Source organism: Macaca thibetana, chromosome 15 (assembly GCF_024542745.1).
Source record: "Macaca thibetana thibetana isolate TM-01 chromosome 15, ASM2454274v1, whole genome shotgun sequence".
In the NCBI taxonomy this organism is placed as follows: domain Eukaryota; kingdom Metazoa; phylum Chordata; class Mammalia; order Primates; family Cercopithecidae; genus Macaca; species Macaca thibetana.
This window is the reverse complement of record NC_065592.1, coordinates 96219173-96238673: the sequence shown is the minus strand read 5'-3', so window position 1 is coordinate 96238673 and position 19501 is coordinate 96219173. Positions and strand designations below refer to the sequence as shown.

Genomic DNA, 19501 nt, shown 5'->3' with positions numbered 1-19501 from the left:
GTTATCAAAGGTTTAAAACCTACCCCAAACTATTGCTGTGATGGGGGCTAATCAAGGAATCATTCAGCTTCACTTGCAAAAGCGGGATCACAATTGCCGCTTTTGTCATGACCCAGACTAGGTGAGATTTAGTACTTGAGTACACTGCCAGGCACACAAGGTTAATTTAACAATTTAATACATTTGTTTCCTCATCCATTTCTCCAAACCTTCCAACTAATCCTAACGTTCGTTCAGCCAAATGCGCCAGGAATTCACTTAAAAAAAAAAAAAAAAAAAACCGACTCCCTGGGGCTTGGGGAAGGAGGCACCGCCGCCCCATGTCGCAGTCTGGGGGTGGCTCAGTCCTCAGCAACCAGAACTACGGCCATAATGCTCCTCCAGGCCAAGGAGCCCGGATGCGGGGCGTTGCCAAGGGTGTCTTGCCCAGGCTGCGGGAAAGGAGAGGGGCGGGAGCCGGGTGGGGGCAACGCGATCCAGGCCACGGCGGCAATTCGCCCTCTTCGAGTCTCTCCTGTTAGACGCAAGGTGGGAAAAGGCACAACATGGCAACGCCATGCACCTCCCACGGTGGGCAACTCACTGCCGGTGAACGTCAGACCTTGGCAGTTTCCAGACCTTCGGAACCGGAAGCGGAGCCTGGGAGCGCGCCCGAGAGGGCGTGAACGGGACCGCTTTCCCGGAAGTGCTTGCGGCCTCGGCCCAGCGAGCTGCCCCGCGGTCCTTCGTTTCCTAATCCGGGCAGCGCCGCGGGAGAGAACTTTACCTTGACTACACTAAGTTCTCAGTGCCACTCCCTAGCAGGGCGGGACCTTGTTTAGGCCCTGTGATCCCGCGGTTGTTTAGGCCCTGTGATCCCGTAGTAGCGCAAGGCGCAGAGTGGACCTTGACCCGCCTAGGGCGGGAAAAGAGTTTGACCCGCCCGGTCCCAAAGAACAGAATGGACGGGCTCCTAAATCCCAGGGAATCCTCTAAATTTATCGCAGAAAACAGTCGGGATGTGTTTATTGACAGCGGAGGCGTACGGAGGGTGGCAGAGCTGCTGCTGGCCAAGGCGGCGGGGCCAGAGCTGCGCGTGGAGGGGTGGAAAGCCCTTCATGAACTGAACCCCAGGGCGGCCGACGAGGCCGCGGTCAACTGGGTGTTCGTGACAGACACACTCAACTTCTCCTTTTGGTCGGAGCAGGACGAGCACAAGTGTGTGGTGAGGCACAGAGGGAGAACGTACAGTGGGTACTGGTCCCTGTGCGCCGCCGTCAACAGAGCCCTCGACGAAGGTTGGTGCCATACTCGCTGTCGGACCTTATAGCCTTTGAGGTTTCCATTTACTTGGGGAGCGTGTAGCGGGATTCCAAGGAGCGGGTTGGGAGATGGAATAATGGGAAGCGAACCTGAAGTTCGTTGCAAGTCCTGCTTAAAATAGAAGTATGAAAAGGGGCGTATTTTAGTGGGAAAAGATGTTAATATTTATCATTGCAGCATAAAAGTTACAGTAGCATAAGTCAGTTTTATAAAGAATGCCATTTGAATGACACCTGAAGAACAAAAGGACCGATGTTATAAAGCAATTTACTCAAAATACATCTGATGTAATATTGCAGTAGTTAGAAATGGGTGAATAAGCACAGATGAACAAGTAGAAAATGAGAGTTTTGCTTTAGATTTTTTATTCATCCACTTTTGGTGCATTCCTTTAACATTCATTTGGTTTCATATTAATTCCATGTTGTAAAAGCAAGGGTTTGATGAATATAAAAGTATGACATTGGTCCTCTGAATTTTATTTTTTTCACTAAAGGGATACCAATAACTAGTGCCTCGTACTACGCGACAGTGACCCTGGATCAGGTTCGGAATATACTTCGTTCTGACACAGACGTGTCCATGCCTTTAGTAGAAGAGAGGCATCGGATTCTCAATGAAACCGGGAAAATTCTGCTGGAGAAGTTTGGAGGCTCTTTTCTCAACTGCGTCCGAGAAAGTGAGAATAGTGCGCAGAAGTTAATGCACCTGGTGGTTGAAAGTTTTCCTTCCTACAGAGATGTGACTCTGTTTGAGGTGAGTTGCTTCTGTTGGGGATTTAAGAAGTCTTAATCATCTCAGAGTTAACTCTTTTACTTCCAGAACTCATTTTGAGAATAAAAACTTAAATTCCTTGTGGAAGAAACTAACAAAATTAAGTAGTGTTTCAAAGTCATTTCTTATGTTTTCTTTTTGTTTGTTTGTTTGTTTGAGACAGAGTTTTGCTCTTGTTGCCCAGGCTGGAGTGCAATGGCGTGATCTTGGTTCACTGCAACTTCTACCTCCCGGGTTCAAGCGATTCTCCTGCCTCAGCCTCCCCAGTAGCTGGGATTACACGGATGCGCCACCATGCCCGGCTAATTTTTTATATTTTTAGTAGCGATGGGGTTTCACTATGTTGGCCAGGCTGGTCTCAAACTCCCAACCTCAGGTGATCCGCCCGCCTTAGCCTCCCAAAGTATTGTGATTACAGGCATGAGCCACCATGTCTGGCGTCATTTCTTTCTTTTTTTTTTTTTTTTTTTTGAGATGGAGTCTCACTTGTCACCCAAGCTAGAGTGCAGTGGCGCGATCTCGGCTCACTTCTAACTGCCTCCCGGGTTCAGGCGATTCACCTGCCTCAGTCTCCCAAGTAGCTGGGAATACAGGCGCCTGCCACCGCATCTGGCTAATTTTTTTTTTTTTTTTTTTTTTTTTTTTTTTTTTTTTGAGACGGAGTCTCGCTCTGTCGCCCAGGCTGCAGTGCAGTGACCAGCTCGCAGCTCACTGCAAGCTCTGCCTCCCGGGTTTACGCCATTCTCCTGCCTCAGCCTCCCGAGTAGCTGGGACTACAGGCGCCCGCTACCTCGCCCGGCTAGTTTTTTGTATTTTTTAGTAGAGACGGGGTTTCACCTTGTAGGCCAGGATGGTCTCGATCTCCTGACCTCGTGATCCGCCCGTCTCGGCCTCCCAAAGTGCTGGGATTACAGGCTTGAGCCACCGTGCCCGGCCCTGGCTAATTTTTGTATTTTTAGTAGAGACGGGGTTTCACCATGTTGGCCAGGCTGGTCTTGAATTCCTGACCTCATGATCCACCAGTCTCGGCCTCCCAAAGTGCTGGGATTACAGGTGTGAGCCACCGTGCCCGGCCTTCCCTCCCCCACCCCAAGACTGAGTCTTGCTTTGACTCCTAGGCTGGAGTGCAGTGGCATGATCTCAGCTCACTGCAACCTCCGCCTCCCAGTTCAAGCTATTCTCCTGCCTGCACCTCCTGAATAGCTGGGACTACAGGCGCATGCCACCACACCTGGCGAATTTTTTTTGTCTTTTTAGTAAAGACAGGGTTTCATCTCCTTGCTTATATTTTCTAATCAGTATTTCATTCTTTACTTTTGTCTTTTTTTTTCCTTTTAAAATGTTTCAAACCTAAAAAACATGGAACCCTCCATGTAATGTTCTCTTTATGGAAAATTAGGTATTTTTAGTACTTCAAGAAGGTTACTTTATTGGATAAAGATCAGAATGTATACTAACCTCTCCCTAATAAAAAGTATTTCTGGCTGGGCTCAGTGGCTCACACCTGTAATCCCAGCACTTTTGGGAGGCCGAGGTGGGTGGATCACCTGAAGTCAGGAGCTCAAGATCAGCCTGCCAACATGGAGAAGCCCCATCTCTACTAAAAATACAAAAGTTAGCTGGGTGTGGTTGCATGCACCTGTAGTCCCAGCTACTTAGGAGGCTGAGGCAGGAGAATCGCTTGAACCCAGGAGGTGGAGGCTGCAGTGAGCCCAGATTGCACCACTGCACTCCAGCCTGGGCGAGATAGAATTAGACTCTATCTCACACAACAGAAGTATTCTTGCAAAGTTCAGTGTACTGTATATATATTTTATGTTTTCTTTTTCATACACAGTGTACTTGAACAAATGATGATCATTTTGTTGGACCCTCACAGGCTGCACCTGGATTTTGTTTTTGTAAAATTCTTTTGGAATCTTTTGAACCTGGGAGGTGGAGGTTGCAGTGAGCTGAGATTATGCCACCACACTCCAGCCTGGGCGACAGAGCTGGACTCCATTTCAGAAAAATAAAATAAAAAATAAAATAAATTCGCCAGGCGTAGTGGCTCACACCTGTAATCCCAGCACTCTGGGGGACCGAGGCGGGTGGATCACAAGGTCAGGAGTTCAAGACCAGCCTGGCCAACATAGTGAAACCCCGTCTCTACTAAAAATACAGAAATTAGCCGGGTGTAGTGGTGGGTGCCTGTAATCCCAGCTACTCAGGGGGCTGAGGTGGAGAATCGCTTGAACCCAGGAGCCGGAGGTTGTAATGAGCTGAGATCATACCACTCACTGTACTCCAGCCTGGAGGACAGGAGCAAGACTCCCATCTCAAGGAAAAAAAAAAAAGAATACAATTGTATTAGTCTGTTCTCATACTGCTATAAAGAACTGCATTTCATTTATAGCACAGTGCTTTGGTTTTGCTTTGCTGAAAAGTTCAATTTTTAAAAAATGTACCAGAAAGTGACAGTATCTTGGCTCACTACAACCTCCACCTCCTGGGTTCAAACGATTCTCCTGCGTCAGTCTCCCAAGTAGCTGGGATTACAGGCACCCGCTACCATGCCCGGCTAATTTTGTATTTTTGGTAGAAACAGGGTTTCACCGTGTTGGCCAGGCTGGTCTTGAACTCCTGACCTCAAGTGATCCGCCTGCCTCAGCTTCCCAAAGTGCTGGAATTACAGGCTTGAGCCACCATGCCCAGCCAATCTGATACTTTTTTTTTTTTTTTTTTTTTTTTGAGATGGATTCTTACTCTGTCACCCAGGCTGGAGTGCAGTGGCACCATCTCTGCTCACTGCAACCTCCACCTCCTGGGTTCAAGCAGTTCTCTGCCTCAGCCTCCAGAGTAGCTGGGATTCCAGGCACCCACTACCATGCACGGCTAATTTTTGTATTTTTAGTAGAGACGGGGTTTCACCACGTTGACCAAGCTGATCTTGAACTCCTGACCCTGTGATCCACCTGCCTTGGCCTCCCCAAGTGCTAGGATTACAGGCGTGAGCCACAGCGCCCAACCCAATCTGATACATTTTTATTTTTTTTATTTTTTATTTTTTATTTTTTTGAGACGGAGTCTCGCGCTGTCACCCAGGCTGGAGTGCAGTGGCCGGATCTCAGCTCACTGCAAGCTCCGCCTCCCAGGTTCACGCCATTCTCCTGCCTCCGCCTCCCTCCGCCTCCCAAGTAGCTGGGACTACAGGCGTCCGCCACCTCGGCCGGCTAGTTTTTTGTATTTTTTAGTAGAGACGGGGTTTCACCGTGTTAACCAGGATGGTCTCGATCTCCTGACCTCGTGATCCGCCCGTCTCGGCCTCCCAAAGTGCTGGGATTACAGGCTTGAGCCACCGCGCCCGGCTGATACATTTTTAAATGAAAATTGGTACAGAAACCATTTTTCATGAGTACTTGTTTCTAAAATACAGTTTTACAGAAAAATCCCCAAAATGGGCTAGCCATGGTGGCTCAAGCCCATAATCCTAACACATTGGGTGACTGAGGTAAGTGGATTGCTTGAGCCCAGGAGTTCGAGACCAGCCTGGGCAACACGTGAGACTCCATTTCTACAAAAAATTTAAAAACTAGCCAGGCATGGTGGCATGCTTGTGGTTCTAGCTACTCAGGAGGCCGAGGCAGGAGGATTGCTTGAGCCCAGGAGGTGGAGGCTGCAGTGAGCTATGCTAGTTCCACTTTCCTCCAGCCTGGAAGAGCAAGACCTTGTCCCCAAAAAATAAATAAATAAAAATAAACAATTTGCACAAACTAGTCATGTGTTTTTAATGTATACCTATTTACTGAGATTATCATTCATTTTTAGACATGAACAGATGAATAAAGTTAACAATTTTTAACTTAGACAGATTTAGATCAGTGATTTCCCAACCTGGCTGTGCCCCAGAATCACTTAGGAGCCTTAAAATTCAGATATATTTCCAAAACACCACCCTCAAAGATCCTGATGAATAGGTGAAAGAAGAGCTATTTTTTAAGCTCTTCAAGTTACTCTGATTTAGAGTAATGCAGTACTTTGTAAAAGTTCTAATGAACAAATTGTTACTGTGACATACTGATAAATATAAAAAACAGCTTTTTGATGTTTCAATAGATAACATTTTATTTTTTATTTTTAGTGGTATTGTTGTTGTTGTTGTTTTTTGAGACAGAGTCTCGCTCTTTCGCCCAGGCTGGAGTGCAATGGCATCATCTCTGCTCACAGCAACCTCCGCCTCCCGGGTTCTAGCGATTCTCCTGCCTCAGCCTCCTGAGTTAGCTGGGATTAGAGGCACACACCACCACGCCAGGCTAATTTTTGTATATTAGTAGAGATGGGGTTTCACCATGTTGGCCAGGCTGGTCTCGAACTCCTGACCTCAGGTGATCCACCCACCGCGCCAGCCTTTGTTTTTTTTTTGTTTTTTTTTTGAGATGGACTCTTGCTGGTGTGCAATGGCGCAATCTCAGTTCATTGCAACCTCCGCCTCCTGGGTTGAAGCGATTCTCCCGCCTCAGCTCCCGAGTAGCTGGGATTACAGGCACCTGCCATCATGCCCGGTCAATTTTTATATTTTTGTGGAGGCAGGGTTTCACCATGTTGGCCAGGCTGGTCTTGAATTCCTGACCTCAGGTGATCTGCCCACCTCAGCCTCCCAAAGTGCTGGGATTACAGGCGTGAGCCACCGCTCTTGGCCTATGTTGTTCTTAAGTATTGGTAATCCTTGAACTTTCTATTTATTCATGATAAAATTATGGAAGAATTTTTTCAAAAAACTTAACTATCCTGGTGTGATGGCTCTTGTCTGTAATCCTAGACCCTTGGGAGGCCAAGGTGGGTAGATCACTTGAGCCCAGGAGTTCAAGACCAGCCTGGGCAACATGGGGAAACCTCATCTCTGTAAAATAACAAAAAAATTAACTGGCCTTGGTGGTGAACACCTATAGTCCCAGCTATTCAGGAGGCTGAGGTGGGAGGATTGCTTGAGCCCGGGGAGGTCAAGGCTGCAATGAGCTGTGATCGAGCCACTGAATCGAGCCACAACCTGGGCAGCAGTGAGGCCCTGTCTCAAAAAAAAAAAAAAAAAAAAAAAAGAGAGAGAGAAAGAAAAGAAAAAAATTAACTCATGGTCATAGAGCTTTTTATTGACAATTATTTTATAAAGGTACTATTTAAAAAATACTTAAAATCACAAAACAATATCATGAAATATGTAAGCAATTGTTATTTGGAGATTTACTAGTATTTTTAGTGATACCAGTTAATATTTTAGAGATCCAGAATTTGATTACAAAATCATTTGATTTCTAAAACCATAATGATCTTACTAAGAAAATGTTTTATAGATGGCCGGGCGTGGTGGCTCATGCCTGTAATCCCTGCACTTTGGGAGGCCGAGGCGGGTGGATCACAAGGTCAGGAGTTCGAGACTAGCCTGGAACACATGGTGAAACCCCATCTCTACTAAAAATACAAAAATTAGCCAGGTGTGGTGGCTCATGCCTGTAATCCCAGCTACTCAGGAGGCTAAGGCAGGAGAATGGCTTGAACCCGGGAGGTGGAGGTTGCAGTGAGCCGAGATTGTACCATTGCACTCCAGCCTGGGCAACAGAGCAAGACTCCGTTTCCAAAAAAGAAAAAAAAAGGAAAATGTTTTACAGATTGCTTGAATTTATTTTTGATTCTTCCCTTAAATCTTTTTGTCCTTTTTTTATCTTAATATATTATTATATCTATTATAATCTATGCTTTATATATACTAGTCTGCTACCATGGAAGCAGCAGTGACATGATAATTTATATGTTTTCTTAGATGCTAGCACTGATTTTGTTGTTTTTATTTTTTGTTTTTTTCCCTGTGGGTTGTTACGTAAGTTTGATTCCTAGTTTTTTCCATTTTGCTCTATGAATCTTGTTAAAAATAGCAGATAATGGCTTCTATTAAAATAAACTTTATGGTGTAGTAATTGTGTTTGACAGACATTTTTATAAATTAAGTCTTAAGTCTTGCAGTTTTTTATGTTTTTTTTTCCTTGAGACGGAGTTTCACTCCTGTTGCCCAGGCTGGAATGCAATGGTGTGATCTCGGCTCACCACAGCCTCTGCCTCCCGGATTCAAGTGATTATCCTACCTCAGCCTCCCGAGTGACTGGGATTACAGGCATGTGCCACCATGCCCGGCTAATTTTGTATATTTTTTTTTAAGTAGGGACGGGGTTTCTCCATGTTAGTCAGCTGGTCCGTGCTCCCAACCTCAAGTGATCCGCCCGCCTTGGCCTCCCAAAGTGCTGGGATTACAGGCATGAGCCACTGTGCCCAGCCATGTCTTGTGCTGTTTTATAAACTAGACTTGAACTAGAAACCTGGTTGCCATATATAAATCTAGTTTATATAGAGGAACAATTGCCAAGTTGTCATATTTAGATAGGTTTAGGAATGTAGGGTGATAGTGTCATGTAGGAATGTTTTAAATTGTGATTTGTTCCTTCAGCCCCTCAATTTAATTTAGAGACATTATGCCATGTCAGAAAATGAACATGTGTGTTTGCTCTGGAAAACAAATTCTGACTTTGTTAAATGTAGCTTTAGAAGTTTTAATTTATTTAGTATAATAAAAATAGGTCTGGATCTGTTACAATAGGCATACCTTAAGGTTAAGCAATATTAGGTTATTTCTTGTTATGATAGCACATCATTGGCGTTTTGTTAGTAAATAAAAGAATCTGTAGTATCATCTTAAGGAATTTTTGTATAGAGCCTTTCCTTAAACTTTTAATCTCGTATTTATTTGTTTATGTCGGTTACAAGTTAAAATATTCTCCTCCAAGGTGGTCAGGATACATTTTGGGAGCTAGTAATATTGATAAACAAACATTTATAAAACATGATTTAAGGTTATTACTATTGGTATTAGGACTCGTAGTCGATTGTAATTATCTATGTTTTTCCATAGTTTAGGCTGATTTGCATTTGCAGATTTACAGAGTTTTTTTGGGTTTGTTTTTTTTTTTGAGATAGTGTCTCAGTCAGTTGCCCAGGCTGGAGTTCAGTGATGTGATCACAGCTCACTGCAGCCTCTACCTCCCAGTCTCAAGCAATCCCCCTGCCTCAGCCTGGTGAGTAGCTGAGACTACAGGCACGTGCCACCACACCTGGCTAATTAAAAAAATATGTATTTTTTTGTAGGCTGGGCATAGTGGCTCACACCTGTAATCCCAGCACTTTGGGAGGCCAAGGCAGGCAGATTGCCTGAGGTCAGGAGTTTGAGACCAGCCTGGCCAACATGGTGAAACCCCGTCTCTACTAAAATACGAAAATTAGCCAGGTGTGGTGGTTGTAGAGACAGGGTTTCGCCATGTTTTGTAGAGATGGAGTTTCATCGTTGCCCAGGCTGGTCTTGAACTTCTGGCTTCAAACAATCCTCCTGCTTCGGCTTCCCAAATTGATGGGATTACAAGTGTAAGCCACCACACTTAACTAGAATTTTTGAGTTAAATTATAACCCACTAATGCTTGGTTAAATTTGTCTTTTCTAGCCGGGCGCGGTGGCTCAAGCCTGTAATCCCAGCACTTTGGGAGGCCGAGACGGGCGGATCACGAGGTCAGGAGATCGAGACCATCCTGGCTAACACGGTGAAACCCCGTCTCTACTAAAAAATACAAAAAACTAGCCAGGCGCGGTGGCGGGCGCCTGTAGTCCCAACTACTCGGGAGGCTGAGGCAGGAGAATGGCGTGAACCCGGGAGGCGGAGCTTGCAGTGAGCTGAGATCCTGCCACTGCACTCCAGCCTGGGCGGCAGAGCGAGACTCCGTCTCAAAAAAAAAAAAAAAAAAAATTTGTCTTTTCTGTGTATAAATATAATTGGCTATTTTATTTTCATATTTGGACTTACATATCAACTTTGACCATTTCCAAAGTTGGTAAATATTATCATTTTCTAGCTGTTGATCAATTAATGTCTTTATAAAATAAGTTAATCATATTATCTGAAAGGAAACAGTTAAAAATGAATGTTGTAGTTCTCTTCAGACCTGAGCTTATGGATGATTGTTCTTTATATGTTGCTTTTTTTTTTTTTTTGAGACAGAGCCTTGCTCTGTCGCCCAGGCTGGAGTGCAATGGTACGATCTTGACTCACTGCAACCTTCACCACCCTAGTTCAAGCAATTCTTCTGCCTCAGCCCCCTGAGTAGCTGGGACTACAGGTCCTTGCCACCACACCCAGCTAATTTCTGTATTTTTAGTAGAGACGGGGTTTTACCATATTGGCCAGGCTGGTCTCGAACTCCTGACCTCGTGATCCTGCCACCTCGCCTCCCAAAGTGCTGGGATTACAGGCATGAGCCACCACTCCTGGCCTATACTTTGCTGTATATTATACAATTAATGTCAATTATATTGCAATCAGAAAAACAGACGTGTTTTAATTTAAGAAACTTTCAAAAGGAATGCTATCTACACATTTAAAATAATAAGCCCTTGGATTATATTGCAGGAATGTGTATATGAAGTTTTGCCATTGAAAAATAATACTAAGTAGTATCAAGATTACATAAATTGTATTTTATGTGCCTTGAAAAATGGGAAGTGAGTTTGGAGTGATAGAAAATTTAATGTTTATTAAATCCTTTTGTTTCCTGTAAAAGATCTATGAATTCTTGTTTTTTTTGAGACTGGGTCTCCCTGTGTCACCCAGACTGGAGTGCAGTGGTGTGATCACGGTTCACTGCAGCCTTGACCTCCCAGGCTCAGGCGATTCTCCCACCTTACCTCCTATCTGGGACCATAGATATGTGCCACCATGCCCAGCTAATTTTTTGGTTTTTGTAGAGATGGAGTTATGCCATGTTTCACAGACTGGTTGAACTCCTGGGCTCAAGCAATCTGCCCACTTCAGCCTCCCAAAGTGCTGGGATTACGGGCGGGAGCCATGTGCCCAGCCAATCTATAAATTCTTACCAACAAAGTAAGATTATTCTGCCTTTTAAAAAATGTTTCAACCTTCACCTTTAAAAAATAGCATATATAAAACTTTCAGATACCCAGATAACGTTCATATTCTCTTCATTCATCAGGGGAAAAGAGTTTCTTTTTACAAACGAGCCCAAATCCTTGTAGCAGATACGTGGAGTGTATTGGAAGGAAAAGGAGATGGCTGCTTTAAGGACATCTCCAGTATCACCATGTTTGCTGATTATAGATTACCTCAGGTTCTTGCTCATCTTGGAGCCCTGAAATACTCTGATGAACTACTGAAGAAGCTTCTCAAAGGTTTGCAACTTTAAGTCATTCTTTGTTATACTATGAATTGTTGGATCTTGGTTTAGTTGTTTTTTTTTTTTTTTTTGAGACGGAGTCTCGCTCCATCGCCCAGGCTGGAATGCAGTGGCGCAATCTCGGCTCACTGCAAGCTCCGCCTCCTGGGTTCAGCCATTCTCCTGCCTCAGATTCCCTAGTAGCTGGGACTACAGGCACCCGCCACCACGCCTGGCTGATTTTTTTGTATTTTTGGTAGAGACGGGGTTTCACCGTGTTAGCCAGGATGGTCTCGATCTCCTGACCTCGTGATCTGCCCGCCTCGGCCTCCCAAAGTGCTGGGATTACAGGCGTGAGCCACCACACCCGGCGGTTTAGTTTTTTTTGCAAAAGATCTCCTTTGCTTTAAAAAAAAGAGAGTACTATTTATTGTTCATAGTATATGTAAAGGAGAATGCAAAGATAAAATGTAGACAAAATGATTTTTCTTTTTGTTTGCACTGTGAAATGTGGATATTGTAGAAAATTGTGCTCTTTGAACATTATAATTTCATAGCCTAATGACACCTAAATTTATGTTACATTAAAGTATGTAACACTGCCAGTTCATCAGGTATAGTATTTGAAAAGTGTTAATTAAGCTGAAGAGCACACTACATGGTGATATGAAGGGTAGGCTGAAAGATAGGTAATATGAACTGACTTTTGAGTGAAGAGACTCCAAAGTCTGCACTGGGATATCTTGCACAAGTCACTCACTTCTCTTGGCTTATTCACCATTATTGGATATGATTATTGATATCAAGACTAGGAGCTTTATGATAAATAAGCATAGGTAAATTGGGTTGAAAAGTTTGTGTGAAAATTAGCTTATAACATTTCCTTGTATGAGGAAAATAATTATATGATTTTCATGTTAATTTCCCTTTTAGGTGCAAAATTTTCTGCTACTTTTTTCTTTTTTATTTTATTTTAATATATGTGCTCAAATTCCTGGGCTTAAGCAATCTTCTCACTTCAGCCTTCCAATGTGCTGGGATTACAGGCATGAGCCACTGCACCTGGCCTCTTTATATATTTTTTCTTTTCTTTTCTTTTTTTTTAAGACAGAGTCTTGCTCTGTTGCCCAGGCTGGAGTGCAGTGGCATGATCTCAGCTCACTGCAAGCTCCGCCTCCCAGGTTCACGCCATTCTCCTGCCTCAGCCTCCCGAGTAGCTGGGACTACAGGCACCTGCCACCATGCCCGGCTAATTTTTTGTATTTTTAGTAGAAATGGGGTTTCACTGTGTTAGCCAGGATGGTCTCGATCTCCTGACCTCGTGATCCGCCTGCCTCGGCCTCCCAAAGTGCTGGGATTGCAGGCGTGAGCCACCGCGCCCAGCTTTTTTTCAATTCAAACCCTATACAGAGGCTTCACTTAAATGCTGTCCTTGCTCATAGTGATTTGTCCATCTCCTTCTCAGTTTTTATAGCACTTAATTGTCTCTGCTACTATGAGAAAAACCGTAGTGAGAAGGGATCATCCAGCATAGTTGTATAGAGATGTCAGAATTTTCTTCTCCCATCCATTTCAACTCCAGAGGCTCTTTTCCAATATCCATTGGCCGTCATTACTGCCTCCATTTATGCCTTGCTTCTAAAAGGGTACTCTCCTATCCTTAGCCAGTTTGATATAGGGTGGACAAATTCTTTTGCCACTTAGTGCATTTAAGTAAAATTTGGATTTTGTTTTCCAAAAAGTATTTTACTGCAAAACGAGACCAAAAATAAACAAACTGTAAATGTAATGTAACAGACATAAGTATAGTGTACTCATTTTTAAAAACTACCTTAAGTGGAATCTAGGACCAGCTTAGTTTGACCAGGTGAGGTAGGACCTTCCTTAACTGGCTTCCAATGGTACTTCTAAACTTGAGGATTTGCTACACTGGTATTCCTTCCCTTCTCCCCTCATCTGGGTATCTCAGGGACAGCCCTTGGAAGTGCCACCTAGATTTCTGTCCACTGTCTTTAACCCATCTCTTCACCGAAGACATAGTACTTGGCCAATTATAAAAAACTAACAATGCAATTTGACTAAATTTAGCTTTTCACTGTGATTCTAGGGCCAGTTTTTAGACCAAATACCTGGGCCATATTACCTTCCCTGACTCTAATCTCTGTCAGTCCACTCAAATGTCTTTTTCTGTCTGAAGTCCATGTTCTACCCCATACTGTAAGTTGCCGTATTAGTGATTACATTAGTTTCCTAGGGCTGACATAACAAATTACCACAAACTAGATGGCTTCAAGCAACAGAAATGTATTGTGTCACAGTTCTGGAGGATGGAAGTCTGAAATCAAGATGAAGATGTTGGAGGACCATCCTTCCTCTAAAGGCTCTTGGGAATAATTCTCCTTGCCTCTCCCCAGGACTTTGTGGCTCCAGCAGTCCTTGGCATTCGTTGGTTTGTAGCTGCATCACACCAATCATGGCCTTCTTATCCTTGTGTCTCCTGTCTCTTCGTATCTCTCTTTTTTTTTTTCTTTCTTTTTTTGAGACGGAGTTTTGCTTTTGTCGCCCAGTGCAATGGTGCCATCTCGGCTCACTGCAGCCTCCTTCTCCTGAGTTCAAGTGATTCTCCTACCTCAGCCTCCTGAGTAGTTGGGATTACAGATGCCCACCACCACGCCTGGCTAATTTTTGTATTTTTAGTAGAGACAGGGTTTCACCATGTTGGCCAGGCTGCTCTCGAATTCCTGACCTCAGGTGATCCACCCACCTCAGCCTCCCAAAGTGCTTAGATTACAGACATGAGCCACTGCGCCCACCTGTATCCTCTTCTTTTCTTGCTTGCTTTCTTTTTTGTTTAGAAACAGGGTCTTACTCTGTCACCAAGGTTAGAGTGCAGTGGCATGATCATAACTCACTGCGGCTTCAAACTCCTGGGCTCAAGCGATCTTCCCTTCTCAGCCTTAGCCTCCTGATTGGCTGGGGCTACTAGAGGTGCATACCACCATGCCTGGCTACTTTTTCCATTTTTTGTAGAGACAGGATCTCACCTTTCCTTCATTGGATTTAAGGTTGATCCTAATCCAGTATGACCTCATCTTCACCTGATTACATCTGCAAAGTCCCTATTTCCAAACAAAATCAAATTCACAGGTACCAGGAGTTATGACTTGAATGTATCTTTTTGTGAGCCACAGTTCAAACCACTACTATTATCTATTGCTGTGTAACAAATTACGCTAAAATTTAGTGGTTAAAACAACAGACATTTATGACCCTGGGTCAGGAACCTGAGTGCCGCTTAACTGAGTACATTTAGGTTGTCCAGCCGCCTGGAGCAGTGGGCTCACTTGGGTGGGAGCATCTGGAACCTGTTGGTTGATTTGGCAGTTTTAGCAAGTTGATACTCAAATTTGGAGGAAGTGATTAACAGCAAAACTGAAGAGGGAAGGTATGGGCTTCTATACTAGCACCTGGTTCAAAGTAAGGAGGAACCTGGTTACAGTGACCAGTGCCTAAGCCCATGGGAGAGTTGGATGGAGGGGGGCATAAGTAACACTACTTAAGATCACAAGATCTCCTGGGTACTGTGAGGCTTTGTGCAGGGGTGCAGTTTGGTGGCCAGAGGCCAAATACAGCTTGCAGTTGTGTTATGTTTGGCCTGAAAAATGATGTTAACTTAGTGAAAAATGGTAAAAATCAAACTTCCTGACTTCTCTCATAAGAAAAATGTGGAAACATACAGTGCCTTTGTATAGTACTACGTTCACTACTAGCTCACTACAGTTTGCCTCTGACTGCTGCATATAGACGTGGCTCCATGAGTCCTGCTCTAGTCTCAGTGGCAAGGCACAGCCAGCACCTGCCTTGCAAGATCAGATATTCCCCAAATAACTATTTATTTTGGAGATAGGGTTGGCTCTGTTGCCTAGACTGGAGTGCAATGGCCTAATCTTGGCTCACTGCAACCTCTGTCTTCTGGACTCAATGAACCTCCCGAGTAGCTGGGACTACAGGCACATACCACCATGCCTGCTAATTTTTGTGAGCAGGGTTTTGTCATGTTGCCCAGGCTGGTCGAACTCCTGAGCTCAAGTAATCCTCCCACCTCAGCCTCCCAAATTGCTAGATTACAGAGCGAGCCTGCCGTCAAACCTAATTTTAAAAAAAATAACTAGCAAATTTTTAAATTTATGGTAACTTAAAAAATATTTAAGCTAGTATGTGCAAGGTGCTATGCTAGGTCCTGGGAATATTGAGACAAGCCAGATGTGGCCCCTATCTTTGTGGAATTTAACTTGTAATTTAAAATCAGTGCCTACGTTTTGAAATGATTTAAATTACCAAAAATAAAGTCTAGGTTTAAGTTTTGAGTAGTATTTTGTAAATCATGTTTTGACTAGTTTGAGTAGATTTTTTCATTACTACTTTTTCTTACTGTTTTTCCCCCTTGCAGGAGAAATGCTCTCATATGGAGACAGGCAAGAGGTGGAAATCAGAGGGTGCTCGCTTTGGTGTGTTGAGCTGATCCGGGATTGTCTTCTGGAGCTTATTGAACAAAAGGGTGAAAAACCTAGTGGAGAGATCAATTCCATTCTTCTGGATTATTACTTATGGGACTATGCCCGTGACCATAGGGAAGATATGAAAGGAATTCCGTTTCATCGCACACGTTGCATATATTATTGACCTCAAGTGTAGACTGATCCAAAGAAAACCCCCTGCATTTTATATCATATCATCTGTACAGTTTTGCTTTGATATTTAGAGAACATGATCGAGGTTATAGGAATGAGGAAATTGATTACCTATTCTCACTTTAAAAAATACTTCCGGCCGGGCGCGGTGGCTCAAGCCTGTAATCTCAGCACTTTGGGAGGCCGAGATGGGCGGATCACGAGGTCAGGATATCGAGACCATCCTGGCGAACATGGTGAAACCCCGTCTCTACTAAAAAAAAAAAAATACAAAAAACTAGCCGGGCGAGGTGGCGGGTGCCTATAGTCCCAGCTACTCGGGAGGCTGAGGCAGGAGAATGGCGTGAACCCGGGAGGCAGAGCTTGCAGTGAGCTGAGATCTGGCCACTGCACTCCAGCTCGGGAGAGAGAGCGAGACTCCGTCTCAAAAAAAAAAAAAAAAAAAATACTTCCTAGGCCGGGCACAGTGGCTTATGCCTATAATCCCAGCTCTGTGGGAGGCTGAGGCGGGTGGATCACCTGAGGTCAGGAGTTGGAGACCGCCTGGCCAATATGGTGAAACCCCATCTCTACTAAAAATACAAAATTAGCTGGGCGTGGTGGCACATAACCTGTAATCCCAGTTACTTGGGAGGCTGAGGCAAGAGAATTGCTTGAACTCAGGTGGTGGAGGTTGCAGTGAGGCGAGATTGTGCCATTGCACTCCAGCCTGAGCAACAAGAGCAAAACTTCCTCTCAAAAAAAAAAAAAAAAAAAAAAAAAATCTTCCTAGGCCAGATGTAGTGGCTCACATGTATAATCTTAGCACTTTGGGAGGCCAAGGCGGGAGGATTACTTGAGGTGAGGAGTTCAAGACCAGCCTAGGCAACATAGGGAGACCCTCATCTCTACAAAAATTTAAAAATTAGCCTAGCGTGGTGGCATGCTGTGTAATCCCAAATACGTCGTAGGCTGAGGCTGAAGAGGGTGGATTGCTTGAGCCTAGGAGTTTGAGGCTGCAGTGAGCCACAGTCATGCCACTGCATTCTACCCTGGGCAACAGATGGAGACCTTGTCTCAAAAAAAAAAATTCCTGACATATCACTGTATATTCCCAACTTTATCATTTGTCTGCCTGTTTAGTTTTGACTTACTTTTTTTTTTTTTTCTGTGGACATGCATTTGACAGAAATAGTGAAGGAACTTTAATATTTTATTTAAATTTCTTAAAACTAATCATGCCTTATGTGACTAATCTTCAGTGATAATATTTCATCTATTGATATATTTTCTTGAGGTATAGTAATTTTCAGTATACCTTAATCGTTTGGTATAAAAGAGGTTTTTGATGTATGAATGCTGTTCTTATAAAAATCAATCTTGACACTTTATTTTAAACTTTTTATTGGTAATGATAGTGGGTTTTGTACATCATGATTTTCAATTTAGGATATCTGTCTGTCTAATTTGTTTTTGCAGAGTAACTATATTGGAATTGAATAAAAATATTCAAAATTTTTCTTAAACCTGGAATGGATTATTTCATTAAAATAGAATTTACCATATATAATTTTAAAAGATTCACTGTAAGTTAGATTATTTACTTTCTGTTGCAGAACTCTCATTACCTGTCAAGTACTCATTTCCCACCACCCCCGCCACATTCTTTCTAACAGAATCTTCTTTTTTTTTTTTTTTTTTTTTTTTTTGAGACGGAGTCTTGCTCTGTTGCCCAGGCTGGAGTGCAGTGGCCGGATCTCAGCTCACTGCAAGCTCCGCCTCCCGGGTTCACGCCATTCTCCTGCCTCAGGCTCCCGAGTAGCTGGGACTACAGGCGCCCGCCACCTCGCCCGGCTAGATTTTTGTAGTTTTTAGTAGAGACGGGGTTTCATCGTGTTAGCCAGGATGGTCTCGATCTCCTGACCTCGTGATCCGCCCGTCTCGGCCTCCCAAAGTGCTGGGATTACAGGCGTGAGCCACCGCGCCCGGCTCTAACAGAATCTTGATTGTGTTAGGTATCTACCTTGTCTGCTTGCTGTGACTTCAGAAGTCAGAAAAAGATGCCCTTTTCCCAAGCACTTTACTGCCATCTACTGGAAATTTGCCATAATAACCTTACAAATGACTGACTACGAGTGAGGCCTCTTGGAGTTGTGCAGTACACAGCTTGCACAACCATAGTAGTGGTCCTCTGTCTATCCCTGTCCTGTGTGACTCAGGGGATGGTGATCCCACCGCCAGTTCTGCAGGCAGATCTTGTATGAATGGTTTACTATTCCTAGTCACTTTACTCTCCTTGCCTGTGATTGTTTTGATAACGGGTATATAATCTAGTTCTGGACAGTGATACTGGATGACAAGTCTGCTGGGAAGCTTTTAGAAAAGGATTCTTCACTTTTAAGAAAGAGATACAGGACAAAGGTCGCTTTTCTTCCTCTGAGCAAAGCTTTTAGCATGATACCTGCTATCATGCAGGTAGCCATTTTGTGGAGCTAGAGCCCAGCTATACCTTTCATTCCTGAGCCCATCCTATCCATGGACTTCATATGTGAGATAATAAACACATTACCTTATTATTTCCAGCATCTTGAATTAGTATTCTGTAACTTGTACCAGAAAGCATCGTAACAGTTTCCAGTGTAATCTCTGGGCCTCTGCTCCTGCCACCCTTCCGGCACTTCTCCCTGTCCTCCCTTCCCCCTTTCCCTCTTCTCCCCTTTACTTCTCTGCCATCCTCTTTCTTCCCTTCTTTCCCCTCCCCCTTTTTCCTCTCCTCCACTCTCTTTTTTTTTATTTTTTATTTTTTTAGAGATAGTCTCACTGTCACCCAGGCTAGAATATAGTCGTGAGATCATAGCTCACTGTAACCGTGAACTCCTGGACTCAATCCTCCCAAAGTGCTGGGACCACAGGCACATGCCACTACATCTGGCTAATTTTTAAATTTTTTGTAGAGATGGGGTATCACTATGTTGCTCAGGCTGGTCTCAAACTCCTTGGCTCAAGCAATCCTCCTGCCATTGGCTTCCCAAAGCACTGAGTTTACAGCTGTGAGCTGTGGTTTCCCACACCCAGCTGCCTTTTCTCTTCTGACACTGAGCATAACCTGGAATCACAATCCTGGATGCCTGCATTCTAATCTAGGTAGCAGGATTGAAGAAGCAATAAAGAAGAGTACAAACAAAGGGCTGAAGCCAGGTGCAATGGCTCACTCCTACGGTCTCAGCCACTGGGTGGTGGGGAGGGACTGAGGTAGGAGTTCATGTCCAGCCTGGGCAATGTAGCAAAATCCAATCACTTAAAAAAAAAGGAAAAAGAGGCCGGGCGCGGTGGCTCAAGCTTGTAATCCCAGCACTTTGGGAGGCCGAGGTGGGCGGATCACAAGGTCAGGAGATCGAGACCATCCTGGCTAACACGGTGAAACCCTGTCTCTACTAAAAACACAAAAAACTAGCCGGGCGAGGTGGCGGGCGCCTGTAGTCCCAGCTACTCGGGAGGCTGAGGCAGGAGAAGGGCAT

At 44.2% G+C, this 19501-nt stretch overlaps 1 protein-coding gene across 1 annotated transcript; it reads left to right on the top strand.

Moving 5' to 3' along the window:
* The first annotated feature begins 658 nt into the window (after positions 1–658).
* On the top strand, positions 659–17509 carry QNG1 (Q-nucleotide N-glycosylase 1). Its single transcript, XM_050760527.1, has 4 exons — positions 659–1277; positions 1799–2058; positions 11134–11329; positions 15764–17509. The coding sequence occupies exons 1-4, from the start codon at positions 941–943 to the stop codon at positions 15994–15996; spliced, it is 1026 nt and encodes a 341-aa protein (XP_050616484.1). The 5' UTR covers positions 659–940; the 3' UTR covers positions 15997–17509.
* The last annotated feature ends 1992 nt before the right edge of the window (positions 17510–19501 follow it).

Coding starts and splice junctions, on each gene's coding strand:
- QNG1 (XM_050760527.1), top strand. CDS start 941: ATGGACGGGCTCCTAAATCCCAGGGAATCCTCTAAATTTATCGCAGAA. Junction 1,278..1,798: donor CAACAGAGCCCTCGACGAAG/GTTGGTGCCATA, acceptor TTTTCACTAAAG/GGATACCAATAACTAGTGCC. Junction 2,059..11,133: donor GAGATGTGACTCTGTTTGAG/GTGAGTTGCTTC, acceptor TTCATTCATCAG/GGGAAAAGAGTTTCTTTTTA.